This window comes from Typopeltis vanoorti, chromosome 15, assembly GCF_054136105.1.
Source record: "Typopeltis vanoorti isolate ZY-2024b chromosome 15, IOZ_Tvanoo_1.0, whole genome shotgun sequence".
NCBI lineage: Eukaryota > Metazoa > Arthropoda > Arachnida > Uropygi > Thelyphonidae > Typopeltis > Typopeltis vanoorti.
Genome location: NC_143563.1, coordinates 6,844,170 through 6,864,160, shown reverse-complemented (window position 1 = coordinate 6,864,160; position 19,991 = coordinate 6,844,170). Strand labels below are relative to the sequence as shown.

At 38.0% G+C, this 19,991-nt stretch overlaps 1 protein-coding gene across 1 annotated transcript in view; it reads right to left on the bottom strand.

Moving 5' to 3' along the window:
- Positions 1 to 19,991, bottom strand: part of LOC150098332 (ras-specific guanine nucleotide-releasing factor RalGPS1-like) — a 321,760-nt gene that overhangs the window by 22,118 nt on the left and 279,651 nt on the right. Inside the window, exon 15 of the mRNA XM_090405650.1 lies at positions 12,849 to 12,941. Coding sequence (XP_090261776.1) covers positions 12,849 to 12,941 — 93 coding nt within the window. The remainder of the gene's footprint in view (positions 1 to 12,848; positions 12,942 to 19,991) is intronic.

The following is a 19,991-nucleotide window of genomic DNA, read 5'->3' as shown; positions in this document are numbered from 1 at the left end:
TGTGCTGTCATCTGCAAAACTGTGCATTGGGTTGGAAGTCAACTGGAGTAGATTATTGATGCAGGAAGAGGATTGATGAGAGAACAGAACCTTGTGGAACTCTGGCATTAGCTGAATGGGGAGAGGATAAGGAACCATCCACCATCACACATATTGTGCATCCAGACAGAAAGCTGTCAACCCAGCTACAGAAGTCCTGAGATAGACCAAATTGTAATTTGCTTAGTAAGCCTTTGTGCCAGACTCGGTCAAAAGCTTTGGGGATATCAAGTGCAACTACTTGAGGTTCACCAAACTTCTCCATGGCATTTGTCCAGAGTGGATGACCACCAGTATGGAATCCATACTGGCGGTCATTTATTAGGTGGCTGCCTTCAAGGTAGTGTAGGAGTTGGGAATTGATGATTTTTTCCGTTACTTTAGACAGGACTGAGGTGAGTGAGATAGGATGATAGTTGAACAGCAGTGACTTGTCGCCCTTCTTGGGAATGGGTTGAATATAGGCCAATTTCCAGGCTGTGAGATACATACCAGTGGAGTAAGAGAGCATATACAGGCAACTTAGGATAGGCATCAGTTCTGGTGCACAAATTTTCAGGATAACTGGAGGAATGCTATCAGGGAAAGGATACTTTTTTTGTGTCTAAATTTGGACAGTATGATTTCTTTCTGGCAAAAGGATATAGAGGCCATCGTATGTTGGGCACCTGGAATGTGGAGGGAGGGGCATTTACCATTGTCAGTTATGCGTGTATTGGAAGCAAAGTCAGGAGATTGGCTTTTTCTGTGGATGATAATGCAATAGAGCCATCCCTAATCATACCCATCTGGGTATGATTAGGGATGGGAACAGTGTTGGGCAGACGTTACAATCAATTATTTTGGCGAGAGACAAAAAAGGCTTGGCTGCCATTTGGACAGGCTGCTAGTTTCCTGCTTTTTGCTCTTTCAAACTCTGTTTCGGAAGCATTGATAGATATTTTTGCATCTATTTTGGGTTTGAGTATAAGCTCTAAAGGAGGATGGAGTTCTTGATGTGAGCCAGTTATGGTATATTTGATTTTTCATTTGTACAGCCTTGGCACATCTTTAGGAGAACCAAGGTTTAGTTAGGGAAAGGCTGTTCAGAGTAGTGTGGGGAATGTATGTTTACATACCAGTGAGGATTACTTTGGTGATAAGTTCGGTGCATATGTTTGGGTTGGAAGATCAGAAGCAATAGTCCAACCATGGGAATGAGGCATAGAAGTTTCTGAGGCTCTTCCACTTGGCACTGTTATAATGCCTAACTATTTTTGTAGGAGTGACTGCATAAGCATTGTTGCATGGGGGAGGAGATGAGTACTAGATTATGGTCAAAATGATCTTGGGAGGGGCATTACATTCACTGTGTATTTGGAAGGGTCGTTGGTTGTTAGAAGAAGGCCTCTAATGTTCTTGTTATAAAAGAATAAACAGTAGCTCAAGTTTGGAAAGAGCAAATTACATTATTAGTGTTTATTTAACCTACATTTATTCCTGTCAATAGATGAAACTGAAGACAGGACATTTTTTTTTTTTGTTTCATGCAGAAAGTTGTGTTTTTCTTGTAAACAGCATTCTTTGTGATAGCGTATACTGCAGAATACTATATTATTCAGACAAAGAAAGAAACCAAATTCATGTAATGAAGAATTGTTCAGAGAACTGTAAAGCCAACAGCTTATTCTGCATATTTTCTCTTCATGGATAATTTTCTAACAATGGAGCAGGATAATATTCTTATCCTTTATTTCCAAAGTGTTAACTTTAAGTCAGAGTGAGATGATTCTTAATTTTGAACTGGTTGCAGTGAAAAGATATAGTTGTTCATCCCACAGAGGATTAGTAAATGAATTTGTTTCCTTTGTTTATTTTTAATTTATTAGTATTATTATTTTTTTGTAAATTCTTGAAATTAAATTGCTTCGACTGTGAGAAAGAATATCTCTTATGGAATCTTTTTAAATGAATTTTATGTTAAAAATTTGTGTATTTTTTTATACAAATTAATCGATGTATTTTTGTATTAAAATCCTCTTGTACTGTCTACAAGACCAAATTTTAAAAGTTTGGATGAAACTAGAGTTTTTTAATGTAGATAAATATAGTGAAAACAAATCAGAAATACTAAAACAATACTTGCATTACAAGCCTAACATAATTGTTTTTAGGTGTGAGGAAAAAACAAAAATTCTAAGGACACACACACACACACACACACACACACACACACACACACACACACACACATTCATTTTAATATAAACTGACTAAAAATCTGAGAGTTATAAGAAATTGAGATTTATTTGAAAACGCAACATGTTTCGTCGGAATTGACTTCATCAGGCGTTAAGAATATAGAAAGCTATTAAAAGACACCGAAAAAAACATTGAGACACTCTAAAGCTATACAATTATAAAGCTATAATATTCCACTGTAAATTACAGTTATTATGAACTTGAGCTATAGTCCATGTTAAAAGTTCTATTGTTGTACACTTGTGCATGTGTGGAACCACGCGATCTCCAGTATCTGATAGTAGAGCTGAAAGAGTCAGGCAAATTATAGCTGAGATTATTGTTCATATGAAGAGGGTCCAAGGTGATTTCTTTTGACTCGACAATGCGGCGTTCTACCTCATCGTGGCAAATGTGTAGGTTTGAAGTTGTTGTCCAATTTACTTCATGTTGGCGGTTTTCGTTGTTCGTGTTTATTGAAAACAGGATATGGCCTGATAGGGCAGTAGCTCTGGTTCTCTTGTAAGCAATGTCTCTCTGGTGTTCCTCGAGACGTAGAAGGTTAGATTTCTCCATTTGACCATAGTAAGGTTTTCCGCACTCACATGCGACTTTATATACACCTGGGAATTGTAGGTTGTGAGATTGTTTGTAGTTGCTGAAACTTGATCTTATTTTTGGAAGAGTCGAGAAACACGTTTGTATGTTAAATTTCTTTAAAATTCTACTTAGTTTTTTGGATAGCGTGCTGATATATGGCAAGGAGATATAACCTTTGGAGTCGTCCTGTGTCTCTATGTTGACAGTGGGATAATTGTTTCTTGATACTTTTTAAAGAGTAGCCATTGCTTTTAAAGGTCCATTTCAAATGCTATAGTTCTTTTTTCAGTTCTTCATCTGACAGTACAGATCTTGCACGATTCACAAGAGTCGATATAATACCCAACTTTTGTGCTGGATAGTGATGTGAGGATGCATGCAAATATCTGTCCGTGTGTGTTGGCTTTCTAAATATAGACTTTTATTGATTCAGGCGTCTTGGTGAGTTTAACATCTAGGAAACAGAGGGAACTATTTTCTTCAATCTCCATGGTCAATTTGATATCCTGATGGAGACTGTTTAAGTGGTTGAGAAACCTGTGACGATTCTCAATACTAAAAGAGGAGTTTTAAACTAAAAGAGAAGATTGCCTTTTGTTCAAAATCCTCAAAAAAAATGTTGGCTAATATAGGAGAGAGGGGGCTTACCATAGCTAATCCTTTGACCTGCTTATAAAGTTTTCCTTCGAATTCAAAATAGCCAGAGTTTACACAGTGAGAAAGTAGAGAGAACATTTTATTTGAAATCTTGTTCTTTAAAATATGGAGAACTTCCTGTGTCGGAATGTTGGTAAAGAGTGCTACCACGTCAAAGCTCACCATGATGTCAGAAGATTTGAGTTTTAAGTCCTTGATTTTAGAGACAAAATTTGTCGAGTTTTTAATATAAGAAGAAGATTTTCCTGCATAAGCTTTTAATGATGCCGCCAGATATTTGGATAACCTGTATGTGGGTTAGTCAATGCTGTATAGGTCTCAGTGGATAGTTTTCTTTGTGTACCTTAGGGAGACCATATAACCTTGGAATGAGTGGGTGTAAAGAACGGATGGAAAGCCGTGTATTCTGTGGAATTTATGTGGTCTTTTGTAGGAGATTATTGGTTCTATTGTGTATTTCTCTTGTTGGATCCCTCTCAATTTCCGAATAACTATCTGACTCTAACAATGTTAAGATTTTTTCTCGGTAGTCTATTTTATCTAGAACTACAGTTGCATTCCCCTTATCAGCTTTTAAGATGACAATGTCCTTGTTAATTCTTAGATTCTTAATTGCAAGTCTCTCACCAGGGGATATATTATCAGAAGGAGGTTTTGCATTGTTGATTGCAAGAATTGCTTCTATGCGAAGTAAACTGGCATCTGTGGTAGGAAGTAGCGAAGCTGCTTTCTCCATCTTAGTTAAAAGTAGTTCTTTAGGAATGCATTTTGATGCCAATACAAAATTTAGACCTTTTTCGAGAATTTTCTCTTCATCGGGACTTAGGACATATGACGATTTGTTAATCACCAAATTTTTAAGTCTGTTATGACAATTATTTAGAGTAGGCCTTTCTTGTCTTGACTTGAGTAAGTTGAACTTTCTGATTAGCTTGTGTTTGTTTAAGTTTTGAGATCGTAATGTGGGCTGTGTACTTAATTCTTTAACATAATTCCAAGAATCAAGGTCTAAACAGGCTGCTAATTGGTTTTCTAATGATGTTTTTTCTGTGAAAAACAAAGATAAATTGCGTTTGGTGTCGCAAACGTTCTATAGTTTATATATATATAAAAATAAATACATATATTTATATATATTGCCGGCCTGATTGGCCGAGTGGTTAGTGTATCCACTCTCCAAAAGGCTGAGAGTTCGAATCCTGCCGTGGGCATGGATGTTTACGATTGTCTGTGGAAATACTAGTAGTGGTGGTCGGTGGTAAATGGCGTTGGTGTAGTTGCAGTCAGTTGAAGTTGGTGGTTGAGTGGTGGAGATGAAGAGTTGTGGAGTGGGTGCCCTCACTCGATGAGTCTTTGGACTCCCTGGAGGTGTCAATAATAATAATATATAAAAATTACATATAAATGTTTCACTTTACATACAACACAGCTGGGAGACAACCAAGGAAATGATGGAAATGAGACAACAGGACACTGGACCTAAGTCCCTGAGAGGATGACGACGACTACATTTTACTATTTATATATATGGATAATATATGACTTCTGCATTCAGTTAACCTCAGTATCTTCCTGGGTTTAGCTCCCTGAGTAGACCTCAAATTAAGGTTGAAACTGGTCTGCATAGTAACCTGTTCTATGATGCACAGCAACACAGTACACAGCTGAAAGGAAGTGTACTTTGCATTATGGGATACTAAGGCAACTGATGTGAAGTCATCACCCTTTATATATAAGCTGCAAAGATAGCTGTGAAGATACTTCACATGCAAACTTCGTTCATGGTTGGGTACAGGATTAAAACAAAAATATAATTTCTTGGCAAATATAACAAAAGATAGTTATTTATCATACCATTAAATTTATTAAAGCTATTAATTAAATCACAGCTTGCCATCTGCTATCCAATCCCCTCCTCTTAATAGCTTGCTCTTCTGATTTTATGGGGAAATCCAGGCAGGTGGAAATTGTGACAGAGAAGGAAAAAAAGGAAGTTGGCCTCTCCTGTAATCTAGTCTCTTACAGTGATGAAATATCTTGAAATATGAAGTGATCATTAGTTCATTTAGAAAGGAATAGAATACAATATAAAAATGAATATCATACCGAAAAGCATGAAATTCAAAGGTGAATTGTAGACTCCAATATACAAATATTATACAAGAAATAAAGGAAATTTCAAAACAAGAATCAAACATTGGAGATTCAGAGAGAAACTCTAAAGAAAACAGTGAGTGATTCAACCAGGAAGACCATGTGGTGAAGTTGCCTGCAAGGATAGAAAAATTAGAACCCCCATGTGGATTGAGTAAGTTAAAGAGGCTGTCATGAAAAAGAAGAAAGAGAATATCGAAATTTCCTGGCAGATAAATTAGAATGTACTCTGAGAAAATACAGAGACAAATGTATTTTCTCAGAAAACAAAGTAACATGTAAAAGGAGCTTAACAAAAGTCATGGGAAAACTGGTAAGAACAAAGAAAATAAATATCAGGAAGGTGGAAAAAGGTTCTGTAGGCTATTGAAAAGATTAGAAAGAGAGGAAAGAATGCTGTAAAAAGAATCAGAGATGATAAAGGTGACAAAAACTGATGATAAAGATATTCTAGATATCTGGAATAATTACTTTGAAAGCGATAGAATAGGTAGAAAATACTCAAGAGAACATATGAATAATGGAGGCAGAAAGAGCCATCTATCTTCAAATGTGGAAGGGCAGCAGGAGTTCACGATAGCTGAACAAAAATTCTCAAATATGAAGGTATAAATAAAAGCTATACAATTACTGTGCTGCATAATTTAGAAATCATGGTTAGAAGGTTGCATTTCAGGTGACTGGAGCAGAGCTCTCATAGTACTCATCTATAAAAAAAAAAAAGGAAATAAAACTGAATATGAGAATTACAAATGAATTTTCTTACTGAGTGTTCTTTGTAAGATTTATGGAAGCATAATTGAGTAGAATAGAGGCTAAAGAGAAATTATACAACAAAAACTTGGAGAAGAACAAGCATGGTTCGACTCAAGTCGAGGTTGTCAGGATCAGATTTTCCTTTAAAACAAAAAGATGAGAAATCAAGGGAATATAACAAGGATCTACACTGGCATTCAAGAGCTAAGGACGAGCAACTTTTTTTACCTGTATATGAAAAAATGTTCATGACTACAGCCAAATGTGGACATAAATTTAATGCCAGCATACTAATAAATTATATTACACAGAAAATGTGTTCTAAATTTCATAGAAATTAAATTGCAATATATGTTTTTGACAAAAGTTACAAATTTCCTAAGGATGTAATTAAGGAATTAACATACAGTGCTTACAGAAACTATGCAGAGAGACATTTCAGTATGTACCCTGAACTGCGATGCAGCTCTCACAATGTCATAAAATGTTTAGCACCAAGTGATTTAGGAGTTCTTGAGGCAAACTGACCCACTCCTCCTTGCATCCCAAGTGTGTTCTGTGGAGGTTGAGATCTGGGGAGCATGATGGCCACTTGAATTGATTAATATTCTCAGTCTCCAGAAGTATTTCTTTCACTGCTTGTGTATGATGTGGTGTAGCATTGTCAACCATAAAAATGAATTCTTTGCCATAGTGCTGTAGGCTTAACAATCAAGCATGATGTTAAGGAACTTCAGTGCAACATTGTTCACCAATCATAGGCTCTTTAACCAACACTCATTTGGTGCATCCATGAAGTACAATGCTTCCCTACACCATCACCCTTATCATTCGATGGTAAGCAGTACCTGTCATGTGTAAAGAGTACATTAGCCCATTGGTGTTGTCTCCAAATTTTACAACACTACTGAAAATATGCTTTACAATGAGCCATGGATAAAGAGACAGACTAAGAATCATCAGGTGTATAGGCCTGCTTGTTGCAGATATCTTGCCAGAGTTTGTGAAAATATCCATGTAGCTATGCTTGAATGCAGCTGACTTGCAAGCTGACCTGCTGTAGTGCATCAATTACATTTTGCTGTAATAACCAAAAATCTGTATCCATATCCATGGTAGAGCAAGGGCAACCTCTTAGCAATTGTGTGGAACACATTCCATTGGTTTGAAATGCTGCTCAGAGCCAATTCTGTGAGATTCCAAAGTCTCTGGCAATATCAGTAATTCAGTGGCATTCTTCAAACTTTCTAATAATTCTTCCCCATGTGAAATCATCCAGATGATGTCTGAGATTTGAGACATTACAAGATATCCAAGTTTGAAAGTCCTTCACGAAAAGAGCTTTCTTCAAACAATTTGTCTAGTACAGCCTTTTATGCTGTTGAGTGTTACCATGTGACCCCTTTGCATGCGATTCAAATGTGTACTCACTTTCTAGTTGAAATCATCAGTTATTAAAACTGCTGATTCATCAGAATTTGTGACTGTAATCTTCAAAAATTGTGTTTGTTCTTAGGTCTTGGATACCAGTGTATATTTCAGCTTTGTAGATCTTTGTAAGAAAAAACATATGACAAAGTGCCAAGCTGATCAAACACCACAATTATGCTGTGTAAATGAAGCATCATAATGAACAATGGATAATCTATATTTGAGTTGAAAGTTGATAGCCATTTGAATTAAAGTCAGTACAGGAAGGTGGTTTAAAATTAAATCAGGTGTGACAAGGGTGTAAGCTATCTTCACTGTTATTCATCATCTATGGGCTTCACAATATATAATTCATATATTGTGAAGGAAAGTGGCATTAAACCTGATCAAAAACAGAAATATTAATCTCAGCAAAAGATTTTCTGCAGATGATGTTATACTCCTAAATAAATCCAGTTCAAGTCTGCAGCATTCCATAACTAAATTGAATAAGAGCTGCAATAAATTACATATGAAAGACACTATGATTTTAAATAGGAAGAGTGAAAACATCATATGCATTCTGAATGGACATTTTCAGACCAGGTAAAACATTTAAGCTATTTTAGGCAATTTTTTTTTGTGAAGATGGCAAATTAAACATGGAAATAGATAACAGATGTATCAAAGCAGGTAAGATAGGCAATTAACTGAATAAACTTATATGGAACAAGAGAGAAATAAGCAAAAATAGCTGCATACAAGACAGTGTTCAAACCAATTTTAACTAACAGATCTGAGAGCAGTTAGAAATAAAACACTTGATCAAAGACTGCAGGCTAGAGATGTCAGAATTCTGAGAAAAAGAGGGGGGGGGGAGCGAAGACATGGCACTAATGGCAGAAGTATATTAAAAATGAGGATATTAGGAAGAACCCTGACATTGTTAACATTCAGGAATATGTGAGCAGAACTAATCTAAAGTAGTATGGTCACGTCACTTAAAAACAACGAAAGAGAAAATGTTAACGAACAATTTTTTTTCCATTTTTTTGTTAGGATGGCAGGACAAAGACCTGGTGCAAGAAGTCTTGAAAGATAACATATTTGACAATATATTGCCTCGTGTCTTCTGGTAACTTTGGCACAACTATTTAACACGAATCTTGCAACAGGGAGAGTTCCAAAGGAATGGAAGGTGGGAAAATTGTTCCACTTAATAAAGGAAGGGTTAGGATGGGGGAGTTGAGACTAAGGCTACAAATTATAGGCCAATCTGTGTGACTGGGGTTGTTGTTAAGGTATTAGAGCAGTTGGTGAGGACTCAGAATGATAGAGTATTCTTTATGACGGTCAGCATGGATTTGTTAGGGGAAGGTCATGGTTCAGCAATCGGCTTACGTATTACAACAAGGTGAAAAATTCACTCGATAAAGGAGATGCATACATACAGTGATGTGCTTGGATTTTTCCAAGGCCTCTGATAGACTGCCACATGACAAGCTAGTAACTAAACTGAAGCAGATAGATTAGATAAGAGACTAGTAAGCTGGATAGCTGATTGGCTGTCACGCAGGTATCAGCAGGTTGTATTGGAGGAGTGGTATCCCTAAAGAGGAAGGCTACTAGTGGAGTGCCACAAGAATCTGTTTTGGGACCATTATTGTTTTAACTTGTATGCTAATGACATTGGGACCAACTTAACTAGAGATCGTGTGTAGATGCTTAAGTGCTGTGAGGACATCATGTTGGAGGCTTAATGGATTTTTTACAACACTCAAAAATAATTAAAATAGAATTTAATACTTCCTATATTTCGTCCTAGTCACTAGGACATCTACAGGGATTACAAAAACAATTAACGTAACATGCACACAGAAATCTTACAATACTAAGCCCAACCACGTGGTGACACTAAAGTCCTATCTAGGTGGAGCGCCCTCTAAGGGCGGTAGTAGGTGGCCTGGAATGTAAGGTGCACCTTGCTACAGACTGTCCAAACAGCTGGCCAACTTTCTGACCCCCCTAACCAGAAGGTCCACTTCCTATATAAAAAACTCGACCCACTTTAAAGCTCTCACAGAAAATTTAACCTTGAATGATGCAGACATATTGGTAAGCTTTGATATCTCCTCTTTGTTTACCAATATTCCCTTAACTGACACCTTATCTCTCTTAGAAAACGTTTTTCCCTCTGACATCTTAGATCTCTTTTCCTTTGCCATTAACTCTGGGTATTTCTCTTGGAAGAACAAAAATCTACAAGCCGATAGAGGGAACTGCCATGGGTTACCCCCCCCCCCCCTTTGCAAATTCTCATCATCTCATCTTCCTTATACCCTCTTTTACCTTGCGGTGTCGAGGGTCCATTGATCATCGGACCTCACTCCGTTTACAGGATAAGGTGGTCGGCCTTATGCCGCGGTGTATCCTATGGCCTGTAGTGTTGAGTTCTCAAGGCCAGTTTGCCTGCTTTGCAGGATGAAAAACCCCAGAATAAACTGGGGAAAAAACCATGCTGTCCACGCCCAAGACTGGCTAACTTGGCTATGGCTTAGGAAGATCCTTCAGCTCCTCACGTCTCCGACGGGAATCGAACCTAGGACACTCCTTCCCCAGGCATATGGTTGCGAAGCGCATAGCCACTAGGCTAACCGCACGGACTCTTTGCAAATTTCTATATGGAAGATTTCGAAAAACGAGCCATAGAATCAGCCCAACTCAAACTTTCTATCTGGCTAAGATATGTAGATGATGTGTTCTCTATTTGGCCTCATGGCCCAGATACTCCTTCCTCAGTCATCTTAATGGCCTACATTCAAGAATCCAGTTTACTATGGAAAAGGAAAAGAACAACTGTTTACCCTTCCTAGACATCTTAGTCACATGCCTGCCTAATGATACACTTGCCTTCACTGTATACAGAAAACCCCCACACACAGGCAGATACATTCACAAACTCTCCCACCACCACCACCCCTCACAACAATGTGGCATCATCAAAACTCTTACTAAGAAAGCCCACAGTCTTTGTTCCAGTGGAACCGCCCTTACTACTGAGCTTAACCACATACACAACACTTTCCTCTCCAATGGCTACAGCGAACAAAGTATCAAAAAAAAATCAGTTCCTCCCCCATTCCCCGTCCTTCTCGTCAACAAGATTTTAAAAATGCCATCACCATACCCTACATCCGTGGCACATCTGAAAAAATAGCCAAGATACTAAAAAAGTACAACCTACAAAGAGCATATAAGCCCTACGCAAACTTGCTACCCTTATCCATTCTACGAAAGATCAGCTCCCTCCTCTCTCGCTGCCTGGAGTTTACAAAGTACCCTGTTCCTGTAAGCTGGCATACTTTGGACAGACAGGCAGATCAGCATCCATCCGCCTGGAGGAACACAAGTCTTGGCTGACCATGTTTTGGACACCACCCACAGAGTATCATGGAAGAAAACCACCATGCTCCGCCACAGCAAATTCAAGAAAGAGAGACTTTTCTTAGAAGCAGCAGCAGCTCTCAGAAACCAACCAAATCTTAATAAATATGGTTGCATTAAGCTTCTGAAGATTTGGGAAACACTCATCACCAGAGGTCCCACCTTACATTCCAGGCCACCTACTACCACTCTTAGAGGGCACTCCACCTAGATAGGACTTTAGTGTCACCCACGTGGTTGGGCTTAGTATTGTAAGATTTGTGTGTGCATGTTACATTAATTGTTTTTGTAGTCCCCGTAGATGTCCTAGTGACTAGGACGAAATATAGGAAGTATTAAATTCTATTTTAATTCTTTTTGAGTGTTGTAAAAAATCCATTAAGCCTCCAACATGATTAACTAGAGATGTGCGGCTGTTTGCTGATGATATAAAGTTGGGAAGAGCTATGAGAAGCAGAGCAGATAGACTATGTGAGTGGAGTTCTCAATTTAATGTTGCAAAGTGCAAGATCTTGAAATTTGGTAGACAAGGTACAGAGATGTTATGGTTCCCTTGTATAAGGCTTTAATCAGGCCACATATGAACTACTATGCACAGATTTGGCTGTCTGGTTTCCAGGGGGATGAAGATGTATTGAAAAGGTCTGGAGAAGATTTACTAATTTAGTGTCGGTTTATGGAATGTCAGATACAAGGAGATTGAGGATACACAATTTACTGAACCTTGTAAATAGAAGAAGAGGGGATATGAGTGAGAGGGTTATTACCAGATTAATGTGGAGAAGATGTTTTGAGTGGAGGGAGGCAGGGGTAGAACTAGAGGCTATCCATGGAAACTGTATAAGCATGAGCAGGGGAGTGAGAAGCAGGTTCTTTGCATGGAGAGTGATTGGTGAGTGGAATGCATTGCCTGAAAGTGTGGTAAGTGCAGAAACTGCGAATGGGTTCAAGGCACCGTTCAATGATCTTTTGGTATGAGATGGTAAGACCTCTTGCGATGAGTCGCCTTTAACTTCATGGAGGTCACATGTTAACAATAATAATAATATAATTTGGAGGAAAACTGACAATAGGAAGTTAGTAATGATTTAGACTTTTCATGTAGTACCACATCTTCTGATGGTATGATGATAATAACAAGATTATTCCAAAAGTAAAATACTTCTGTTTTTTTATAATTTTGTGCCACTGAATGAGGTATTTGAAATTTACAGATCCTTTATTCATGGTTATAATGTGTATTACTGTTGGTGTAGCATCTATAAAACCAATTTTCTCTGAATTGAATATAAAATTCTGGTTCAAATCCTTTAAATTGAACATACTGAAAGATATTTTATTTTCATATACAAGTTATCCACCATCCCAAATAAAAGTTCAGCTGAATATATCAGTAATTATCCAAAAACCAGGAAATACAGAAAAATTGGGAGCCACTAGGTTGTAAGCATCCTTGATTTTAGACTTGTACTGATCTACATATTATTCGTCATGAATAAATTTTTAAATTAAGACATTTGTAAAACATTTATCTGAAAACATTAATATATTATATGATCAATACTCACATCACTTCTATCATGGCCTCTTAATGATTTGGGTGGGTAATAGAGCAACGAAGTTCCCCATAATGCAACCCAATATCTCATCCAAGAAGACACCTGTCAAAAGAATTAGAAAATATCTTGAAATAAATGAGCAAACAACCTTATGCTAAGCAATGAACATTTTCAAAACTTAAATAATATTTTTTTTTGGTTTATAAAAGAAACTTGCCAGGTAGAACTTGAAAGTCAGCTTTAAGAAGTTCCAGATACCAAAAAAGTGTGGCATATACCATTTTGCTTTGGTGATTCTGCTGATGATTTGAAAGCAATTTTCTACTTTTCAAATCAAATTAGGTAAAACTTTGGAGATATTTTTATCACTTTTCCCCCAAACTTTTAACTATCAAATTTAATTCAAATTTGATAGTTAAAAGTTCTCCAAAGTTTTATCTGTCCACTGATGATGATTTCAATCAGAACTGAAACTGGTATAGGATTGAATAAGGACTTCAATAAGGACTGAAACTTGCTTAAATATGAGAATAAATCAAAACTTTGCCCACATTTTATCTGACATCAAAATATACAAAAGAACATTGCAGACTACAGCAATTCATCAGCTTATAAGATGTGCATACAAATCAGGTAAGACTTTAATGAATGCAGGCATTATTACTAATGCATTATTAAGCTTATCTGTATACAGGTTTCAAAACATATTTCTCGAATTAAATCTTTAGTGATTTAATAGTAGAGAATCTGTCACTGCTGAGCAGGTTATTTTATTCTTTTTATCAAATGAAGGACATCAGTGAGAACTTAGGTTTGATAAATTTTTCATAAGCAAAAAGATAAAGTTAAATTTTCATCAGCAGGAAGAACTTTTTATAGAATATTTCACCTGCTGCTGAGTTCCAGTTCAGTTGCTCTGGTCACAACAGACAGAAAAAACGAACTTCAAATTACACAACTTACAATATATACATCTACTATGGTCTGAAAGCTTTTGAGCTAAACAAACTCACAATATCCAGATGAAAAATGTTTCTTGCTTTTAAGTATCACATCCAAGACTGACTCCTAGGAATAAATTATTATTATTATTACGTGATACCCCCCCCCCAGGTAGTCCAAAGGCTCATTGAGTAAGGACACATATTCTACAACTCTCTGTCTCCACCAGTCACTCCACCAACTACAACAAACCGCAACTATCATCATCTACACCAACGGCATTTACTGCTCACCACCAGCACTAGTATTTTCATAGACAATCACAAACATCCATGCCCACGGCAGGATTCAAACAAACCCGCAGTCTTTTGGCTGGAGAGCGAATATGCTAACCACTTGGCCAGCCAGGGTGGCTAACTGGAAACAGTATTGACATTATGTGAACTGACTTTTATTGGCCCTCTCTTGCACCAAATTTTTAGTTAGTCTACTGGGGAATTAATTTCACTTTTCCCCCAACTTTAAGAACTTTAACTGGCTTATAAACTCTTCAAGATCTATGCACCGCATGATTCCATATTCTTATACACTCAACTCTCACTATAAAAGACAACTATATATATATCAAACTACTGAAAAGTCTTGACCAAAATTCAATAGACAATGTTATGTTTAAAAAAGTTCACTATAACAAGTTATTATTCTTATTATTACAAGAGCAGAAGTCCAACTCCACGTTCGAGGCATTTGCCCATGTGGAAGGCAAAAGTAGCAAGAAGTAGGGGATTGCCCTGCACGCTGAAGCACAGTGGGGACTTCGAGGGCCCGGAGCCGATACAGTAGCTGTGAAGGCTTGCAGAGAACCCTAAAAATTGCTGGCTAACGGGGCTCTGGAACACCCAAATTCCATGAAGAGCATCTATTCTGATCAGAATCATACTGCCGCATCCAGGGAAGCCGACGTGTCGAGAACTGCAGTCTGGGATCTCGATGAGAAATATGCTACAAGGACTCTCAACATACTTCAGGCTTAACATCAATGACACTCAAAAAAAGATGGAAGAGCTTAAGAACATTTTATACAAACATAACATCCACATTGCATGTCTACAAGAAACGAAACTAAATCAAAATCTGAAACTTCAAATCAAAGGCTATTCAACACTATGGAAAGACAGACCAGATCAATCTGGTGGAGGCCTAGCTATACTCTTACGGACCAAACACATTAAATACAAAGAAATTATATCAACTACATATAGCAATCTATATGTAGAGGCTCAAGCAGTCAAGATATTTCTACCAAAACACAATATTACAATAGTCAATGCATATCACCCAGACAACACAGAACAACTTAAGCAACTAAGCCAAACATCAGATACAACGATACTTTTAGATCTAAATGCCAAAGGCCCAACTTGGGGCTCGCCACTTCTCAATCGAAAAGGAACACAAATAGAAAACCAACAACATACAAAGAGCTGCAAAATATTCAATTTCCAGAGGACACTGGAAAAACAACTGGGTTCCATTTTGGAAAGATCATAACGATCATAACATCAATGCTATGATCACCGAAAGAGATGCCATCAATGAAGTTAAAACAAAATAATACAGAAGCAAACAGAAAGAAGTTAATAGAATTAACTCAAAAAATTAAAGATGAAATTTCAAGCTGCAAACAAGAAAAGTTGGAAGAATTCTGCAACAAACTAGATCCAAGAAAAGACTCGCAACACTGGAATACCATCAGATTATTAAACAACGCAACACTTACAGATACTGATCACGCTTCAAACACAGTCTCCTTGGGAATTAATACAGCAGCAACAAACCACAAATAGCAAATATTCTAGCCAAACATTACTCAAAAGTAAGCAATTTGCAATACAACAATGAAGACAAAAGGTGCAGGAAAATTGCAAAACATCTGCTAACACAATCCAGAACATATCCTTCTGAAGACATCTTTACTCAGAACCTCACAATGATAGAATCAGAAACAGCAATTAGTTAAATTGACCCAGACAAATCACCCGGTATAGTTCTTATCTTTGGACATATGATTAAAAACATGGGAGTAAAAGCCAAAACCCAACTTCTGAAGATATTTAACGCTTCCTGGAATACAGGTAAACTGCCAAAAATCTGGTAAGCATCAGTCATTATACCCTTACTAAAACCTAACAAAAAAAAAGTGACTGTAAAATCTACAGACCAATAGCTTTGACTAGTACTCTTTGCAAACTAAACGAAAGAATAATACATACTAGACTTATGAATTGGTTCTTAGAAAATAACAAGATCAACTTCTATCAAACAGCATACAGGTCCCAACACAGTACAGAAGATTATTATTATTATTTTGGGTGACTCCAGGGGGTCCTTAGACTCATCGAGGGAGGCCCTAAACATCATGTCCACACAACTATACGACATTCTCACAGTATCTATCATACCTTGCCTTGAACTCGCTCACCATCATAGCACCCACAACAGACTCTGGCAGCTTATTCCACTCATTTACCACTCTAAAAGTAAAGAACCCAGCTCTAACACCTCTGCTAACCACACTCTTGCCCAGCTTCCATAGGTGTCCCCTAGTTCTCCCACCCAGTCCTGATCTAAAAAATATCCTCTGAATTAATCCTATAGAATCCCTTTAGCAATTTGAATGTCTCAATCATATCTCCCCTTTTAAGCCTATCAACTAGTTTCTGCAACCCACAAATCTTCGACCTGCTATCATCTTAGTCACTCGCCTCTGGATCCTCTCCACCTCCTCCCCATCAAGAAGGAACCGAGATGACCAAATCTGGGCACAGTAGTCGAGATGAGGTCTTATCAAGGCTCGGTACAAAGGTACAATAACTTGCTTCACTCTGCTCGTCAAGATATTTTTCAACAACCAAGTGAGTTGAGCTGATTTAGATACTTTTGCAATGTGTCCCCTAAACTTCATTTCCCTATCCACCAACACTCCCAAGTCCCTGGCCTCATCAATCTCCTGGAGTACAGTTCCACCAATGCAGTATACTGCTGCCAATCTTTTCACCCCAAAATTCATAACCTTACATTTTGTCACATTAAATTGACATCCATTCTCCTTAGCCCAGAACTCCAATCTATCCAAGTCATCCTGCAAGATTTTGACATCTTCTGCATTCACTATTGCCTTACCCAACTTTGCATCATCAGCGAACAAATGAACTGTTCCACTTAGATCCTTCATTATATCGTTAATGAACAGATTAAACAGCAGTGGTCCAAGAACAGAACCCTGCGGCACCCCACTAGTCACAGGCTGTCTTTTGGACTCTGCTCCTGAATAAACTACTCTTTGATATCTCTCCATCAACCACCCACCTATCCATCTCACCAACCCTATATCCATCCCCATATGTTGTAGTTTACGGATTAGAATTCCATGTGGTATCCTGTCAAACGCCTTTGCCAGGTCCAGCAGTATCGCTGTAAACCCATTACCCTTATCCAGTTCAGCCGTCACCTTGTTATAAAACTTGAGCAAATTACTGAGGCATGATCTACCCTTCACAAAGCCATGCTGTCCCCTGTACAGGGGACAGCATGGCTTTGTGAAGGGTCGGTAATTTGCAACCATAGTCTTGGTTCTTCCTTTATGCAGTGAAACTATTTTCCCCTCTTTCCACACTTTCGGGACTAAACCAGACCTGAGACTCAGATTAAACAACATGGTCAAGGGCACTGATAATTACTTAGCCGCTTTACGCAAGACCCGTGTTGGTATACCATCCAATCCCACAGATGTATTCACATTAAGGTTCTGTAATAGACTATTCACCTCCACTTCATTCATCACAATTCCTGTATAAACTAATGGTTCCTTCATTTTTTCAATGTCACCATCTGGATGATATACTTTTGCAAAGTGCGCGCTCAGTAACTCCACTATATCGGCTGATTCAGTGACCTCCTTACCATCGTCATTCCTTAAAATCATTTTGCCGTGTACAGTTTTTTTCTTGCTTGCAGCATATTGAAGGATTGGGATTCTCTTTTGCTTGCATAGCTAGTTTCCTTTCATAATCCGCTTTTGCTTTTTTTTACCACACTCGTTACCCTTCTGGCCTGCACTTTATACCATTCATGTGCCTGCAGGTCACCCCTTTCTTTAAATTCCCTCCACAGTTGTTTCTTTTTTTGCAGCTCAAGCTTAATGGTGTTATTCATCCATTTAACCCCTACTTGTTTTACCATTCGGACCCTAGGTATACAATCAGCCATAACCTCCTGTAAATGTTCCTTGACTACTTCCCATGCTCTATCGATGTCCAGCCCTTGCAGTTGTACATGCCATGGCACTGATCCAAGCAATCTCCTAAGCTTGTCATACTTGCCAGCACAGTAATTCCACATATACCCTGTCTCAATAGAAAATTCCACCGCTTTAGCCACCTCCCAGGTCAAGATCTTATGATCACGCTCACCAATAGGTGGCAATATGGTCATATTCATTACAGTCAAATTCTCAGATGCTATTACCAGGTCAAGCACTCTCACACCCATAGTATTTTCAATTACATGCTTTCTCAGATAGTTATCTCTTAATAATTGAATAAAATCCATTTCGTTCCTCACATGTGTCCTCTCCTTCTTCCAATCAATGTTACCATAGTTGAAATCCCCCATAATAATTACCCTCCTTCCACTCATTTCATCAATTTGCTTATGCATACTATCTCCACCATCTATTCCATCACCTGGTCTATAGTAGCACCCCACTGTATATTTTCTTCTGCCAGTCTCAATCTCACACCAAACAGCCTCAAATGAGCTCCTTTCACTATCCTGCGATACAACTTCAATTCTCCTTGGCTGCAGTTCATCAGCTATCATCAATAACACCCATCCCATTTTATTCTCTCTGTCTCTCCTAAACACACTATAACCTACACATTCTACCCCACTAACTAAATCATCTTCCGTAAGCCATGTTTCACTAATGCCAATAACCCGTGGCCAGGAAGAGTCAATCAAGGCCAAAATTTCTTCCTTCTTGTTCCTAATACTCCTGGCATTAGTATACATGAAATGCAGTGATCCCTTTGTCCCACCCCCTATCTTGATGCGTTATTCTAAATGTCCCATTCCCATTTTTTGTCCTTAGTGCTGGCTCGGATACATTATATACATTCTTACACTCAACTGTCTCACTGATGTCTGCATATCCACCCCCCCCCCTTGGTAGTTCTAGTTTCCCTGGTTCTGCACATCCATTTTCACTTCATTCAGCAACACTTTTTCCAATCTCCGCACACCAAGTCCATTCAAATGCAGGTCATCCATCTTGTATAAATCCTTTCGTCCATCAAACTCATTCCACACGTCCATGAATTCCACACCACACCGTCTGCATAACCTGTGCATAATGTCATTTACGATTATGGCCCTCTTTCTAAACTCCTCTCTGTCATACCACGGCAACAGACTCACCATTCTAACTCTGTCACTCTTTTCTTTTGCTACCTTTAACAATACTTTCAAGTCCTCTCTCATAAAACATTTATCACCGTTCAATTCATTCGTACCTGCCACAAGCTGCAACTAAAACATCAGCTTATCATGAGGTACCCTGTCAAGTGCCTTTTGTTAAAAAAAAAAAAAAAAAAAAGGCAGAATATGCTTTTCTCTCATCAACTGCTGTTGCCACTTTATTATAAAAGGCAATCAGATTACTAAAATAAGAGAGTACCCCTTTAACAAATCCATGCTCACTCTTGCCGATAATATTATCCTTATCTACCAAATGCTATAAATGATTCCTCACTAATTTCTCCAAAATCTTAACAATTACTGATGCAATGGTACTATCTTACCCTCCTTCCACTCCTTGGGCACCTTTCCCATGGCCAGACATGTCCACTAAAAAGCCTAATTAATGTCTCTAATACTCTCACTTACATCCTTAAATTTCGCACCCAGTAAGTATGATTTAGTTAAACTCCCATCTATCACTCCTCTTAATAACGAGTCACCATACAACACTCTTTCCTTCATTTCAGAAACGCTCCCACTCTTACGCTGTTTATTTACGTTAGCCGAATCACTCTGGAAAGAGTTTTGCAGGTGCTCTAATTGCCGCTGCGCATTTTGTATCACTGCACGCAACCTAGCGATCTCACTTCCTACAAATAATTCCTAATTTTTTTTATCATTCAAACCATT